Raw genomic sequence first — 17,908 nt, 5'->3', positions numbered from 1 at the left:
CATTAAAACATAAAAACATCCCCCCACAATGGTTCCCACTGTGAGGGAAGGCACAAAGTCCAGTCCCCATCCACTTGTCCACCCATCGTCGGGCCTATTGAGGCCTCCGCAGTCGCCGCTACGGGGCCCGATGTTTCAGGCCCGCTCGCCGGGTGATGGTGCTCTGGCGTCGGGGGAACCCTCTCAGCAGCCTGGGGTAGCCTGGAACGGCCGCTTCCTTACCAGAGACCGCGGCTTCCGGAGCCGACAGGCCGCGCTGGACGGAGCTCCAACACACTGGCGATCTCGGCAAGAGATCCCAGGCTCCCGATGTTAAAGTCAGCGCCGCCGCCCGCAGCTGGCCGCTCCACAGACCCGCAGGTCCGCGATGTTCAATTGGCGGGTCCCAGCATACCGGAGTTCCAGCGCGGCAACCCAGGTCTTACCCCCTTTTCCAGCCTTCTTCTTACCCCTCCCCCTCCCCCCTTACAATCAGTCTGAAGAAGAATCTCGACCAGCATTCCACGTATTCTCCAGAGAAGCTGCCTGACCCGCTGAGTTATTCCGGCACTTTGTGGCCTTTTACTGATTCCATCGCTCTGAAAGACTATTGAACATTCACAGCTCCTTGACAATAGAACTCGGCTCAGAGTGTTCTTGTGTAAAACAACCTTTCTTGTTCTGAATATATTACGTGAAGGGATTAGAAAATGAGAGACCATTTCTGGTTGCCACGTGCAGGGAGGATGTGGATGCTTCGGAGAGAGAGTCGCAGAATAGGTTTACCCGGAGAGTCTTATCTCCGAGGAGAGACTGGATCGTTTTCCGTGGAACACCGGAGGCTGATGGGGGATCGGATATAAAATCATGAGAGGCGTAGCGAGGGTCAGAATATTTCCCCCAGGATTTCACCGTACCTCGGTACACGTGACAATAAACTAAACTGAACTGGTCGCGCGCAGCGGTAGAGTTGCCGCCTTACAGCGAATGCAGCGCCGGAGACCCGGGCTCGATCCCCACTACGGGCGCTGTCTGTACGGAGTTTGTTCGTTCTCCCCGTGACCTGCGTGGGTTTTCTCCAGGTGCTCCGGTTTCCGCCCACACTCCAAAACCGTGTGGGTTTGTGGGTTAATTGGCTTGTCTTTCTTACAGTTTGGCTTTCTTCCCAACCAATTGTTCAAGCGCTTTTGATTGCAACATGCGCCTTAATTTAGTTCAACAAAGAAACTGACAATTTCCTTTGGTAAATGGAATGATTGTCCCTAGTGGGTGTAGGATAGTGTTCGTGTGCGGGGATCGCTGGTCGGCGCGGACCCCAGTGAGCCGAGTTGTAGGAGCCTGTGGTCCGTGCAGCATCGCTGAACTAAACTAAATAAGCGATCAGTCTGAAGAGGGGCTTCGGCCCGAAACGTCGCCTATTTCCTTCGCTCCATAGATGCTGACTCACCCGCTGAGTTTCTCCAGCACTTTTGTCCAAAGATCCTATAGCGGAGCACGATAGACCACTCCACGAAAAAGACGTAGTACGGTCATGGGCAGATTCATGGGTATTTTTCGGCCCCATTTCCGTAACCGGCTTCCGTCTCCATACCAAAGATCCCATCACAGCGGAGCAAAGATACCAGTGCGGAGACGGAAGCCGGTTACGGAAACATCCTCGTAAAAATAAAAGTTATTTGGGAAAAATCTTCTCATTTTCAGAATTATAATTTATTAACACAAACTGTTCCCCCGCAACGTTGGTTACACTGCGGGTCGGGTCGGGTCCGGTTACTGAAATGGATGAAAAAAAGGCCCACGTTCCGCTCCGTTGCGTATTACACGTCAGCCCATTGCATTTAGCAGGAGTGGTCTATCTTGCTCCACTATAGGATCTTTGCTTTTGTCTACCTTAAATAAACGATCTGACAATCTGTTAGCGTTGCGGGATTTTGCAACATGGAGGACCGCGTCAGACTTTGAGCCGAGGTCCCTGGGGATGGGGATTGAACCCACAACCGACCGACTGCCACAGCTGACAGATAGCTGAGAGTGGAGGCAGAGGGGATGTTCCCACTGCATCATGGAGGTGTCAGTGGGAAGTTATCAGGAGAGCTGTCAACCTGTAGAAGCAGACTGGGCCATGCCAGTTATTAATCAGGATTAGTACGCTGCGGAGTGCGTGCTGCCGCCTCCGATAACATCACATTAAATGGCTGCCTGCTCTCTGAACCGTTCAACAGTTCTGCTTGGCAAAGATAAGGAGCTCGTTTTGTCCGATTCATCGGTTTCAAGCTTTCCCCTATCACTTCCAGATCTCGTGCGATAGGCGAGAGGATTTATTTTCAAGTGCGGACTAAACAATGAAACTGTGAGAAATGTCCGCCCACGTCCCATTTTTACGTGTGTAGGAAGGAACTACAGATGCTGGTTTAAACCGAAGATAGACACAAAAAGCTGGAGTAACTCAGCGGACAGGCAGCGTCTCTGGAGAGAAAGGGATGGGTGATGTTTCGGGTCAAGACCCTTCTTCGTTCCTCACTCCCTCATTACTGCCCCCTCGGGCTGAAGAAGGCGTCTCCACCCGAAACGTCGCCCATTCCTTCTCTCCAAAGATGCTGCCTGTCCCGCTGAGTTACTCCTGCAATCTCTGTCTGTCTTTAGTGATTTCAAGCAATTGGGCTTTTGGGCGGCACGGTGGCGCAGCGGGTAGAGCTGCTGCCTCACAGCGCCAGAGACCCAGGTTCGATCCTGACCTCGGGTGCTGTCTGTACAGAGTTTGTACGTTCTCCCCGTGACCTGCGTGGGTTTTCTCCGGGTGCTCCGGTTTCCTCCCACACTCCAAAGACGTGCAGGTTTGCAGGTTAATTGGTTTTGGTATAAATGTAAATTGTCCCTGGTGTGTGTTGAAAGAGTTAGTGTGCGGGGATCGCTGGTCGGCGCGGACTCAAGGGCCTGTTTCCGCGCTGTGTCTCTAAACTTAACTAAACTAAGCTATTATGTAATAATAATAATAATAATAATATTGCATTTTATTTAAGGGCACCTTTCAGGACACTCAAGGACACCTTACAGTTAAAACAAGCAAATTACAAATATATAAATTAAATGAAACAAAAGCAACAATACACAATTTGGAGAGAGGAATGTAGGAATGAACTGCAGATGCTGATTTAAGCAGTAGACACAAAACGCTGGAGTAATTCAGCGGGTCAGACAGCATCTCTGGAGAAAAATTATAGGGTGAGAAGAAGGGTTTCGACCTGAAACGTCACCTACTCTTCTCCAGAGACGCTGAGTTGAAACAGAACGATTATTTTTACAGACACATAAGCATTATTATGACATGTCACACAGCAAAGAGATTACGAGTATTCAGTGCTTCCCTTTAAATTGGCATGATGGATACATCTTTCAGATAGCTGTGGCAGAGAAACTGACTGATTTATTTATTCAGCAATGTTTGCTTCACCACTCATTTCATCTGCTTCCGGCCACAACAGGAGTTTGCTGGGTCAGAGAAATCTTGCTTCAATCGCCCTGGGACCCGTGTTAATTCCCTGGGTGAGGGACAGTAGCAGTAATCCAATGTGAAGTCCAGTGGGCTACTCTGCAGCACCAACATGTCATCTGACTTCTGGCCAGCACAGCGATCACGCAGAAAAAAGACACAAAGTGCTGGAGTAACTCGGTGGAGTAACTCAGGCGTCATCTCTGGAGATAGACAGAAAAAGCTGGGCCTGTCCCACTTGGGCGACCTAATCCGCGAGTTCTGGCGAGTTTGCCCTCGACTCATACTCGCAGCATGGTCGACACGAGGTTGTAGGAGGTCTTCGTAACTCTCCTTCATGCTCGAGAGTGGTCTCTGCGTACTCGAGGCCTCAGCTAGGTCAATATGTTAAAAAATGCCCGAGAGTAAAAAAAGGTCGCCATGGAAAAAAAACCCTACTTTTTTTACTTGTAGGTTTAGTCGTAGTAGTCCGTAGTAGGTCGGCGTGTTAGACATGGGTAGTCGAAGGTAGTCGTAGATAGTCTTCAACATAGTCGAAGGGAGGTCAAAGGAGGTCGTCTTCACACTCCACCATTCGGTGTCCAATTTTCCTGAAGTTAGTCGTAGCTAGTTGAAGCTAGTCTTAGCTTCGACTAGCTAGTCTAAGCTAGCCGTTAGCGAGTCTTCCCGAGTACCTTCCGTTAGCGCTAAGAGACGTCCCCGAGCTCCGACGTACCCGCTACATTCATTCTCCGTGCTTACCACGATTTTGATTTTTTTTTTAACTCGGGAGAGCTCTTGGAATGAACTCGCACCGTGGGACAGGGCTGTTAGTCCTAATTAAATGGAACATCGCGGGTTGATCGAATCTTGTTTTCGGCTTTTTACAATAGGGCGTCACGGTGGCGTTGTTGCCTTACAGCGCCAGATACGCGGGTTCCATCCCTGACTACGGCTCCTGTCTGCACGGAGTTTGTACGTTTTCCCCGTGACCTGCGTAGGTTTTCCCCAAGATCCCCAGTTTCCTCCCGTACCCCAAAGACGTACAGGTTTGTAGGTTGATCGGCTTGGTACAAAAATGTAACAATTGTCCCCGGTACGCGTATGATAGTGTCAATGCACGGGGATCGCTGGGCGGCACGGACTCGGTGGGCCGAAGGGCCTGTTTCCGCGCTGGATCTCTAAACCAATCAATCTGAAGAAGGGTATCAACCCGAAACGTCACCCATTCCTTCTCTCCAGAGATGCTGCCTGTCCCGCTGAGTTACTCCAGCACTTTGTGTGTCTACCTTCAAACTAAGCTAGTAGCTGGCTTCAGAGACATCTATATCCATCGGATATCTTGGAGGGATTTCACAAGTTGTGAAGTAAACACAAGGCCTTGACATTTGATGACTTGTTGTCCTCTTGCCTTGATGTTGACTGCTGGAACAAAACCATCATCTACCCTGTGCTTCAATGTGACAGCTGAAATGAGCAAATATCTTGGTGGAGCCTTGAACATCAATGCCTCCAGGACTGCTTCAACCTACATTATGCTGGAACAACTCTCTCTCTGTGCCTTCATGCCATTGTGCCCAGCTCACTGCCACCTTCTCTTTACCTTCGTTGTGGGGCAGCACGGTGGCACAGTTGCCGACTCACAGCGCCAGAGACCCAGGTTCAATCCTGACCACGGGTGCTGTCTGTGCGGAGTTTGTACGTTCTCCCCGTGACCCCGTGGGTTTTCTCCGGGTGCTCCGGTTTCCTCCCACACTCCAACGATGTACAGTTTTGTAGGTTAATTGGCTTTGGTAAAAGATTGTAAATTGTCCCTAATGTGTGTGTGTGATAGGGGGTTTTTTTTGATCCCCTAACTCTGGGCCAAAGTCTTGGTGCATCTCCACTATCTACTCCCCTCATAATATTATACACCTCTATAAGATGCCGTCTCATCCTCCTGCACTCTAATGCCCCTGTTCCACTTAGGAAACCTGAACCGAAACCCCTGGAGACCTTGCACCCCACCCAAGGTTTCCGTGCGGTTCCCGGAGGTTTTTGTCAGTCTCCCTACCTGCTTCCACTACCTGCAACCTCCGGCAACCACCTGCAACCTCCGGGAACCGCGTGGAAACTAGGGTGGGGCGCAAAGTCTCCAGAGGTTTCCGTTCAGGTTTCCTAAGTGGGACAGGGGCATAAGGAATACAGTCCCAGCCTGCTCAACCTCTCCCTGTAGCACAGGCCCTCAAGTCCTGGCAACACCCTTGTAAATCTTTGTGTTGTGCAACTGTAACTATTGTAATATAGTCATCTTAGTTGGCCCCCTTCAGTCACGGCTGACCATGGGTGTCTCCAGGGTGCTATTCCCTATATGGAGGACGCCTGTGCGTGACTTTGTTTAACGTGGGGAGACTGGTGCACAGACAGCCACCCCACGGTCCTTGACAGATCTGGGTCAGGATCCAGTAGCATGGAGTCCAAGACGACCGGAGACCCTTTTCTGCCCAGCCGTCGTGACGCTCCACTAAGGTCAGCCATCGTCCTCCACCTGTTCCACCGTTGAGGTCTTGGTTGGATTGCTCTTTGTCAGAGACCTCCCCCTCGACCTTACTGCCATGGGTGGCCCTACCAGCAGCATTGCTCCAGACGGCATCACTCTCAGGATCTCAGGTCCACACAAGCTTCTCCACCACGACAAGGTGACAATCCACAGAGAAGTACATTGTAATATTGTAAATAGTATTGTAAAGTCATATACCACTTATACTTGTTATATTATATTGTAAAGTCTTATACCAAAGCCCTCTCCTTTTCCATAACTGTACATTTAGTTTAGTTCAGTGTCGTTTAGAGATACAGCACGGAAACAGGCCCTGAGACCCACCAAGTCCGTACCATCCAGGAAATGGCTGGGGGTCGGCACAGGAACGGGAGAGAGGGCAGTGGATGTCACTTAAGTTTGGACAATTCCATATTCATACGGTGCAGGAGAGAACTGCAGATGCTGGTTTACACTGAAGCTGGGCAATAGTATGGGAGACATCACCCATCCCTTCTCTCCACAGACGCTGCCTGTCCCGCTGAGTTACTCCAGCTTTTTGTGTCTATCTTCGGTTTAAACCAGCATCTGCAGTTCCTTCCCACACAAAAGGCTCAGTGGCCCTGTCCATGGTGCTGAATAAACTCAACATGACTTTTACATTGAATCTGAAACAGGATCCCAACCTGAAACATTGTGTCCATTTACCTCCACATGTGACTTCCGCGTTTCCTTCATACCCCCCCCCCTCCCCCCTTCCTGCTTGCACCTATTTCTCCCATCCCCCTCCCCTTCCACGTATATCCTTTCCTCTGGCTTCACCGAATGCATCTCTTCAATCCTCCAGTCTCACACTTCAGTCTAACCATCTCTGGCCTTTGTCCACCCATCTTCCTAGCGAGGAACCCCCTGACTGGTATCAGTTTATTCCTTGACAGGCTTTGTCCTGCCCTCCTCTCTTCCAGCTTTCTCCCCCCCCCCCCCTTTACCTCAGTCCCCCCCCCCCCCCCCCCCCCCCCCCCCGCCCCCCCCCCCCCCCCAGAGAAGGGTCCTGACACAAAATGTCACTTGTCCATGTTGTCCAGCGACACTGCCCGATCCACTGAGTTATTCCAGCACTTTGCGCCATTTTTGTTTTGTAAACCAGCGTCTGCAGTTCCTTGCATCCTTGGAGATGATACAGCGTGGAGATGGGCCTTTTGGTCCACCCACCGCGGGTCACATGGAGAAGGGACAAACTCCGCAAGGGACAGCACCCGCAGCAGGAGGACCCGAGATCAGGATTGAACTTGGGTGTCCATGGACATGCAGGTGAGACCAGCTTTAATCTGGCAGCGTGTTGTGGGTTGAAGGGCCCTCTGTTCTTGATGCTTCACTGTCTCTGTGGCATCCGACTCACTGTGGGATTCACTTTGCAGACTGAGAGGATGATAATTGAACAGGGCGAGTTGACGGGTTGGCAAATGGCCCATGGTTCCAGCTGCATTGCCATCTGGGTTCAAACAAGGTTCGCAGTCAATTGAACTGTCTGAGGAGGACATTTTGAAAAGTCAGGAGAGAGCTAAGCCAAAACAGGTTGAACTCACTGGGATGAAGTATGTAGCAGGTAGAGTAGGTATGTTACAAAACCTACCTGAATCGTCATTAGGAATCTGCCCTCAGCCATGTCGGCGATTTTGGCGCTGTTTGGAGGGGGCGGGTTTTAAACGCGATTTTTACTAGGCTGTACTAATCGCACATGTTCTGCCTAGTAAATCATTAATGAAAAATCGCTGCAAGACCCGGTCGCAAAAGGTATTATTAGTTTTATAGGCCTCGATAATATAGTTCTAATACTTTTAAAATTACTCTCTGATTCCGCAACCTCTCGCAGCCCCAGGGTTTTATAAAGCAAACAATTAAAGGTATGTACCTTATTTTTACATTAAATGGGGCATATATATAACCCTATATATCAAGTTATCTATAGCGAGTGGTTCATTTTGGGCTTTTTATATCCCGCAGTATTTTTCTCGGCATTTGAGGGCACTAATCCAGCGCTATGTCAACGTTCTAAACCAGCGCGTTCCACATGAACCCACTAGAAAGCCGATTTAAATGGGCATTTATTTACAGCAATTGAACACTAAATTCCTTCCATTTGGCCTATAAATTAATGTAAATTAGATATAAAAATCATGTTATATTGTGAATTATTTGTGAATAATCTTTGGACACTTAGGCTATTTAAAAATGTTAATCTTTCCTTAAGAAATGGGCGTTTGACTATCCAAGATCACAGCTTTTTTGTAATGTCCATTGAAAATCAATAGGGAACAAGATGCTAATTTCCGAGTATGAAAATGGTCATAACTTTTTTAATACTTGAGATATGAAAGTGAATTTGGTGTCAAATTAAACTTATTGTTATGCTTTATCTGATGGGATAAATTGCAGACTTGATTTTTTTAATCTCAAAATTTTGTAACATTGCTAGGTAGAGCAGTCCAGCACAGGACCAGGCCCAAGTATAGTTTAGAGATATAGCGCGGAAACTGGACCATCAGCCCACCAACGATCCCACATCCTACACACACTAGGGACAATTTACCCACATACCTGTACGTAGTGTGGGAGGAAACCGAAGATCTCGGGAGAAAACCCACGCGGTCACGGGGAGAACGTACAAACTCCATGCATAAGGCATGTGATCGAACCCGCTGTAAGGCAACAACTCTGCCCCTGCGCCACATTGCTGCCCGAAAACAATGGCAGCGGTGGGATTCGAACCCACACTGCCAAAGAGACTGGAGCCTTGATCAGCCACGCCACCGGGTCACCAAGTTAAAACTGATCTCAGGTTCAACCCTAACCTTGGGTCATCTGGCTACAGGTGCTGTCCGTATGGAGTTTGTGCATTCCCCGTGTGACTGCGGTGAGCCAAACATGATGCCGAGATGAACTGCCTGTATGTACATGAGCCATGTTACAGTCTTAAGAAGGGTCCCGACCTGAAATGTCACGCTTCCCTTTTCTCCAGAGATGCTGCCTGGCCCACTGAGTTACTCCAGCACTTTGTGTCTATCTTTGGTATGAACCAGCATCTGCAGTTCTTTAATTCTACAACTTTGGTTTAGTTTGTTGTCACGTGGACCAAGGCACAGCGAATAGCTTTTTTATTGCCTGCTGTCCAGCGGAAAGAAAATATGTCATTACAATCGAGCCATTTACAGCATATAGATACATGACAAAGGGCCTGTCCCACTTGGGCGACATTTGAACGTCACACAGATGGCGTGCAAAGATTTTGTGAATCCCAAAATCCTGGGGCGCCGTGCGCGACCGGACGTCACCATGCGCACGTCATGCGTTGTGACGCGTAAATGATTGCATAAATTACACGCAAATGACTCCCAAGTGGGACAGGCCCTTAAGGGAATAACATTCAGTGCAAGGTAAAGCCAGCAAAGTCCAATCAAAGATTGTCCGAGGATCACCATTGAGGTAGATAGTAGTTCAGCGCTGCTCTCTGGTTGTGGGAGGATGGTTCAGTTGCCTGATAACAGCTGGGAAGAAACTGCCCCTGAATGTGGAGGTGTGCGTTTTCACACTGCTGTACCTTTTGCCTGATGGGAGAGGGGAGAAGAGGGAGTGAAAGTTCGTCTATATCCTACACTTCCATGTGCCTATTTAAAACCTCCTAAAGGTGACATACTGCAACCAGCTATGGACCCCGCGACTGGCCATTCAGCCCATCGTACTTATGCTAGTTCTTTCAACCTGATACCTATTTAAAATATAAACACAATTCCCCTCCACAACATTTTCAGGCAGCACTACCCTGATCACGCCATTTTGCTCCTAAAAAATATACTCAAATTAAAATTTTAAATTTGAATCGTCCTGGATGTAGAGAGGATGTTTCCACTCATGGGAAAGTCTCGGATAGAAGTCACAGCCTCAGAATTAAAGGACGTTCTTTTAGGAAGCAGATGAGGAGGAATTTCTGTAGTCAGAGGGTGGTGAATCTGTGGAACTCTTTGCCACAGAAGGCTGTGGAGGCCAAGTCAATGGATAGTTTTAAGGCCGAAATAGATAGATTCTTGATTAGTACGGGTGTCAGAGGTTATGGGGAGAAGTCATGAGAATAAGGTTAGGAGGGAGAGATAGATAATTCTGAGGCTGTGACCTCTAGTCCTAGACTCTCCCACTAGTGGAAATATCCTCTCCACATCAACTCTATCTTGAGCCTTTCACTATTTGGTACATAGAATCCTGACTACGGGTGCTGTGTGTTCGTATGTTCTCATAGGAACATAGAAAATAGGTGCAGGAGGAGGCCATTCGGCCCTTCGAGCCAGCACCGCCATTCATTGTGATCATGGCTGATGATCAATAACCCCGTGCTTGCCTTCTCCCCATTTCAACCCCCTCCCCACTCATTCTTCTAAACTCCAGCGGGTACAGGCCCAGGGCCGTCAAACGCTCACCATATGTTGACCCACTCATTCCCGGGATCGTTCTTGTAAACCTCCTCTGGACCCTCTCTCCAGATCCAGCACACCCTTCCTCAGATATGGGGCCCCAAAACTGTTCGCAGTACTCCAAATGCGGCCTGATTTTCCTGGGCTGTTTGCTGAACAGCAATTCGTTCCTCCCCCGCACAATTAAAGCATGGAATAATCTTCACCCTACCACAGTTACCCAACCAGATGCAACTAAATTTAAAGTAGCTCTTTCTTCCCAAAAACCCTTTCTGGCTGAAGCCCTCCCTGTCCTCCACCTACAGTTTAAATTCCATTTGGAATATTTTGGAGAACCAAGAAACAGTCGCTGATCGGTGTTTTCCGTTTGGCCCAGAGCGACTATGTCTGCTGGCCGCTGTGCCGACGAGGGATAGCAAGGAATGGCCTTTTAAATCGTTCCCACGTGTCTTCCTGCTTCGAGCGGCAGCCAGCTGCCTCTGAAGCAAAAAGCCGTGACGCTTCCATGTATCTTGTTACCTTAATGGAAATAAACCAGCAGTAAAGTACTCGGATGCCAGAAGATGAAGTGGCGGGGGATCGCTAATAGATTCTATCTTCATTAAGGGAATTGTAAAACCCGTTCGTGTTACACAGACGCATCCCACAGCCTTTCAGCACGCGGATGGTCATAATCCTCCATCTAATTACTCAGCCTGCTTTAACATGAAACACGCCATTATCTCCGAATTGGTTAACTTTCAATTTTCGCGGAAGTTAATTTATTTTCTTAATTACTGTTTTCGATGAGTCGTAAGCATTCGCTCTTCTTACCCAACCCTGACTCCTGACGTTGGTGTTCACCTACCTGCGGTTCGGTGGCAGATCAGTGGAGGATGGAGGAAGATGGGGGCGGGGCGGAGGTCGGAGGGGACAGAGAGGGGAGGTGGGTCAGGGAGGAGATGGCAATGGAGCGAGGGAAGATTAGAATGTAGTGGAGAGAGGAAAGTCGGACCAGGGGTGAGAGTTTAGTTAGCGTAGTTCAGTTTCGTTTATTGTCCCGTGTACCGAGGTACAGTGAAAAGCTTTTGTGTTGCGTGCTATCCAGCTAGCGGAAAGACAACACTAGTCAAGTCAAGTAAATTTTATTTCTATAGCACATTTAAAAAACAACTCTCGTTGACCAAAGTGCTTTACATTAGTGATTGTAATCGATTCATTTGCAGTGTGTAGATAGAGACATGATAAGGGAATAACGTTCAGTGCAAGGTAAAGCCAGCAAGGTCCAATCAGGGATAGTCCGAGGGTCTCCAATGAGGTAGATAGTGGTTCAGCACTGCTCTCTGGTTGTGGTGGGATGGTTCCGTTGCCTGACGATAGCTGGAGAGAAGTAGCTGGGTACAGGGTGAGGGGAGGGGGAGGTGGGGTTGTTGAAGGGGGACAGGGATGGGAGGGAGGGAAGGAAGGAAGGAAGGAAGGAAGGAAGGAGGGAAGGAAGGAAGGAAGGAAGGAAGGAAAGAAGGAGTGAGGTGGGACTCAAGTTGAGGGAAGTGACGGGGGAATGGCGGCAAGGGGGGCGCAGCGGTAGAGTTGCTGCCTCACGGCGCCAGAGACCCGGGTTCCATCCTGACTGGGGGTGCTGTCTGTACAGAGTTTGTACGTTCTTCCCGTGACCTACGTGGGTTTTCTCCGGGTGCTCAGTGGGGGGAGGGGGTGAAGGGGGGGGGGGGGGGGATGGGGGTTGGGAGGGAGGTGCGGGGGGGGGGGGGGGGGGTTGATGGAGGTTCTGGGAGGGAGGTTGGTGGGAGGGGGGGGGGCGTGGTGCGGGGCAGATGGGGGTGTGGAGGAGAGATTTATGAGGTGTGGGCATGGAATTCAATGGGTGGGGGGAGTGGGAGGGAATAGTGGGGTTCGGGTTGGGAGGGGGCGAACCATAGAGGGGTGGGGCGAAGGGGGGGATAGGTGGATGGGGGGAGAGACTTATGGGGGTATGGACAGGGGATTCGATGGGTCCCTAGGGGGGGAGGGGGAGGGGGGAGAGGGGGCTGGGGCACGGGGTTTTGTGGTGGGGGGGGGCGGGAGGCTGGGCAGTGTGGTGGGGGGGCATGAGGGGGGGGGAGGCTGGGGGTGGGGGGGCATGGGGGGGCATGAGGCTGGGCGGGGGGGGTTATGTGGCTGGTGTATCGGAGCTGGAGGCTGCAGCGCCCCCTGTGGTGACGGGGTCTCTCTCCCTGCCGTGCCCAGGTATGAGGATCCTGGTCAACCTGCTGCTCGACACGCTCCCCATGCTGGGCAACGTCCTCCTCCTCTGCTTCTTCTTCGTCTTCTTCATCTTTGGCATCATCGGCGTGCAGCTGTGGGCCGGGCTCCTGCGCAACCGCTGCTACCTGGAGGAGAACCTCACCCTGTGAGTCTTCACCCACCCCCCCCCCAACCCCACCCCACCCCAGCTCAACCCACTCCCTCTCTCTCCATCTCTCTCCCTCTCTCCCCTCTCTCTCCCTCCTCTCTCCCTCTCTCCTCCTCTCTCTCCCTCTCTCTCTCTCTCCCCCTCTCCTCTCTCCTCTCTCTCTCTCCTCTCTCCCCCCTCTCCCTCCCCTCCCCCCTCCCCCCTCCCCCCCTCTCCCCCTCTCCCCCTCTCCCCCTCTCTCTCTCCCTCTCTCTATCCCTCTCTCCCAGAAAGTTCTTGAAAGATTTGAGCCCTCTATCGCTGCTGCCAGTAGCTCTATGTTTAAATTCCCACTCCCAAATCCTCTCTCCTCTCTCTCTCCCCCCCCCTCTCCCCCCTCTCCCCTCCTCCTCTCCCCCTCTCCCCTCTCTTCCTCCCCTCGCTCTCCCACCTCTCCCACCTCTCTTCCTCCCCCCCTCTCTCCCTCTGTCTCCCCCCTCTCCCCCCTCTCTCCCTCTCTCCCTCTCTCCCTCTTTCTCTCTCTCGTTCTCTTCCTCTGGAGAACATGGATAGGTGACTTTAGGCTTCAGAGATACAGTGTGGAAAGAGGCCCTTCGGCCCAACCAAGTCTGTGCCAGCCAGCGATCCCCGTACACTCAGTATCTTACACACAAGAGGGACAATTTACAATTTACAATTTTACTAAAGCCAATTAGCCTGCAAACATGTACGTTTTTGGAATGTGGGAAGAAACCGGAGCACCCGGAGAAAACCCTGGCTGTTATGGGGAGGACATACAAACTCCGTACAGGCAGCACCCGCGGTCGGGATCGAACCCGGGTCTCTGGCGCTGTGAGGCAGCAACTCTACTGCTGTGCCACCGTACCCATCAGAAGTGAAAAATTGAGTGCTGTGAGGTAGTGTTGTGGTCAGTGGGCTCAAGGAAGTGCAGACGCTGGGATCTTGAGCAAGTGCTGGAGTAACTCAGCGGGTCAGGCAGCATCTCTGGAGAACACGGATAGGTGACCTTTCAGGTCGGGATCCTTCAGACATTGTAGTTGGGGGTGGAGAGGGGAGAAAGCTGGCAAGGGGGTCACCTTCTATCCACTCCCATTAAGTGATAACACTTATGCGGTCACAGCAATGAGGTCCTCCCCCATCCTTGATGGGAAGAGATGAAAAATGGGAGCTTTGAAAGTCATCAACATTGTGAATAATTCATCAGATTGTGTGGCATCCCGAGTTGTGGAGTTAAATTATTCAAACTTGTGTCAAATAATGACAAGGATCTTCACCGCCGTGGTGTTTGATGAAGGACAATCTCCTCCCCAGGGATCCGTCGGGCCAGCTCACACACTTGGACCCCGTAACTTTACTTTGAGAGACACAGCGTGGAAACAGGCCCTTTGGTCAAGCGAGCCCATGCCGACCAGCAATCCCAGCATATTAACATTATCCTACACACACTAGGGACAATTTCTACACTGGCCAAGCCAATACATGCATACCTGTATGCCTTTGGAGTACCCTACTACTCATATTGAGATTCATTATCTATGAGATCATCTCTCATTCTCCCAGGACTAGAGGGTGTGAGCTATAGGCAGAGGTTGGGTAGGCTGGGACTCGATTTCTTGGAGTGCAGGAGGATGAGGGGTGATCTTATAGAGGTGTATAAGTTCATGAGAGGAATAGATCGGGTAGATGCTCAGCCTCTTGCACAGAGTAGGGGAATTGAGGACCAGAGGACATAGGTTTAAGGTGAAGGGGAAAATATATCACAGGAATCTGAGGGGTAACTTTTTCACACAAATAGTGGTGGGTGTATGGAACAAGCTGCCAGAGGTAGTTGAGGCTGGGACTATCCCAACATTAAAGAAGCAGTTAGACAAGTACATGGATATGGCAGGTTTGGAGGGATATGGACCAAATTCGGGTAGGTGGGACTAGTGTAGCTGGGACATGTTGGCCAGTGTGGGCAAGGCATGTTTCCACACTATATTTCTCTATGACTCTATGACGCCTGCGTTCCAAGGAATACAATCCGAGCCTCCCCGACCTCAGGCCCTCAAGTCCCGGCAACTCTCTCAGTCCCTAGCCACATCCCTCTGTCCCGCAGCTTGGTTCAATGGATCAACTGGGTGACACAGTGGGGGAGTTGTTGCCTTACTATGCCAGAGTACCGGGTTCAATCCTGACCTTGGCTGCTGTCTGTGTGGAGTGTTTACAATCTCCCTGTGACTGCGTGCTTACGATGGAGCTAGAGTACGGGGTGATCAATGGTCAGCGCCGACTGAAGGGTCTGTTTCCACACCGTATCTCTGAAACTCCTCTCACTCACCAATGGGGTCGATTGCTTAGGCCAAGCTCTCAGCCCAGCCTCACCACTACACAGGCCCAGCCTCACTATTGCACATGCCCCAGCTTCACAACAATACAGGCCCTAGCTTCACAACTATACAGGCCCCAGTCTCACTACTCCACAGGCCCAGCCTCACTAATTATACAGGCCCCAGCTTCACATCAATACAGGCCCCAGCTTCACAACTATACAGGCCGCAGCCTCACTACTATGCAGGCCCCAGTCTCACTACTACACAGGCCGCAGCCTTACTACTATGCAGGCCCCAGTCTCACTACTACACAGGCTGCAGCCTCACTACTATGCAGGCCCCAGCCTCACTACTCCACAGGCCCAGTCTCACTACTACACAGGCCCCAGCCTCACAACTATACAGGCCCCAGCTTCACATCAATACAGGCCGCAGCCTCACTACTATGCAGGCCCCAGCCCCACTACTACACAGGCCGCAGCCTCACTACTCCACAGGCCCCAGTCTCACTACTCCACAGGCCGCAGCCTCACAACTATACAGGCCCCAGTCTCACTACTACACAGGCCGCAGCCTCACTACTCCACAGGCCCCAGTCTCACTACTCCACAGGCCGCAGCCTCACTACTATGCAGGTCCCAGCCTCACTACTACACAGGCCCCAGTCTCACTACTACGCAGGCCCCAGTCTCACTACTACTCCACAGGCCCCAGTCTCACTACTACTCCGCAGGCCCAGCCTCACTACTACACAGGCCGCAGCTTCACAACTATACAGGCCGCAGCCTCACTACTATGCAGGCCCCAGTCTCACTACTACACAGGCCCAGTCTCACTACTACACAGGCCCATCATCACTACTATACAGGACCCACTCTCACCACTTCACAGGCCCAGCCTCTCTGTACAAGTCCCAACCCCTGCTATGAACACAACCAAGCCCGTGACTCCTCTCCGCCGGGCCCCCCCCCCCCACTCCACTAGTAGACAACCCAGGCCTCCTCAGCCTGCTTCTGCTTGCCCACAGGTACAACGGCCTGGCCCTGCCTCAGTACTACCACCCTGAGAAGGACGACGAGACGCCCTTCATCTGCTCCCTGTCCGGAGACAACGGGATCATGGGGTGCCACGAGATCCCGGCGCTGAGGGACAACGGGCACGTCTGCTGCCTGGACAAGGACGACTATTACTACTACGCCGCGCTGGGCCAGGAACTCAACGTCACGGGGGGCTGTGTCAACTGGAACCGCTACTACACTGCCTGCCAGACTGGAGACAAGAACCCCCACAAGGGTGCCATTAACTTCGACAACATTGGCTACGCCTGGATTGTCATCTTTCAGGTACTCCTGACCTAGCAATGTTACAAAATTTTGAGATTTAAAAAATCAAGTCTGCAATTTATCCCATCAGATAAAGCATAACAATAAGTTTAATTTGACACCAAATTCACTTTCATATCTCAAGTATTAAAAAAGTTATGACCATGTTCATACTCGGAAATTAGCATCTTGTTCCCTATTGATTTTCAATGGACATTACAAAAAAGCTGTGATCTTGGATAGTCAACAGGCCATTTCTTAAGGAAAGATTAACATTTTTAAATAGCCTAAGTGTCCAAAGATTATTCACAAATAATTCACAATATAACATGATTTTTATATCTAATTTACATTAATTTATAGGCCAAATGGAAGGAATTTAGTGTTCAATTGCTGTAAATAAATGCCCATTTAAATCGGCTTTCTAGTGGGTTCATGTGGAACGCGCCGGTTTAGAACGTTGACATAGCGCTGGATTAGTGCCCTCAAGTGCCGAGAAAAATACTGCGGGATATAAAAAGCCCAAAATGAGCTATTCGTTATAGATAATTTGATATATAGGGTTATATATATGCCCCATTTAATGTAAAAATAAGGTACATACCTTTAATTGTTTGCTCTATAAAACCCTGGGGCTGCGAGAGGTTGCGAGATGAAACAGTAATTTTAAATCTATTAGAACTATATTATCGAGGCCTATAAAACTAATAATACCTTTTGCGACCGGGTCTTGCAGCGATTTTTCGTTAATGATTTACTAGGCTGAACATGTGCGATTAGTACAGCCTAGTAAAAATCGCGTTTTAAACCCGCCCCCTCCAAACAGCGCCAAAATCGCGGGCCTGGCTGAGGGCAGATTCCCAATGGCGATTCAGGTAGGTTTTGTAACATACCTACCTGACCCATTGACCTGGTGAACTCATTGCATGAGTATCATCACAACAGGGCCCACTTGTGGTATGTGTCAACAGTAGTCGGCTGCCCTGCACTGTGCCACCTTTCGAGCCAGCACCGCCATTCAATGTGATCATGGCTGATCATCCCCAATCAGTACCCCGTTCCTGCCTTCTCCCCATATCCCCTGACTATATTTAAGAGGGAGTTAGATGTGGCCCTTGTGGCTAAAGGGATCAGGGGGTATGGAGAGAAAGCAGGTACAGGATCTGAGTTGGATGAATAGCCATGATCATATTGAATGGCGGTGCAGGCTCGAAGGGCCGAATGGCCTACTCCTGCACCTATTTTCTATGTTCCATGGCTCCGCTATCTTTAAGGGCCCTATCTAGCTCTCTCTTGAAAGCATCCAGAGAACCGGGCTCCACCGCCCTCCGAGGCAAAGAATTCCACAGACTCACAACTCTCTGTGAGAAACAGTGTTTCCTCGTCTACGTTCTAAATGGCTTTCCACTTATTCTTAAACTGTGTGGCCCCTGTTTCTAGACTCCGCCAACATCGA

At 50.4% G+C, this 17,908-nt stretch overlaps 1 protein-coding gene across 1 annotated transcript in view; it reads left to right on the top strand.

Annotated features, from left to right (window-relative positions):
- Positions 1 to 17,908, top strand: part of cacna1ia (calcium voltage-gated channel subunit alpha1 Ia) — a 184,674-nt gene that overhangs the window by 25,593 nt on the left and 141,173 nt on the right. Inside the window, exons 4-5 of the mRNA XM_055662956.1 lie at positions 12,653 to 12,815; positions 16,158 to 16,473. Of these exons, the coding sequence (XP_055518931.1) occupies positions 12,653 to 12,815; positions 16,158 to 16,473 (479 nt within the window). The remainder of the gene's footprint in view (positions 1 to 12,652; positions 12,816 to 16,157; positions 16,474 to 17,908) is intronic.

The sequence above is a fragment of the Leucoraja erinacea genome, chromosome 37 (assembly GCF_028641065.1).
Source record: "Leucoraja erinacea ecotype New England chromosome 37, Leri_hhj_1, whole genome shotgun sequence".
Lineage (NCBI taxonomy): Eukaryota > Metazoa > Chordata > Chondrichthyes > Rajiformes > Rajidae > Leucoraja > Leucoraja erinaceus.
Note: the sequence above shows the minus strand (reverse complement) of the source record. Positions and strands in the feature narration are given on the sequence as shown.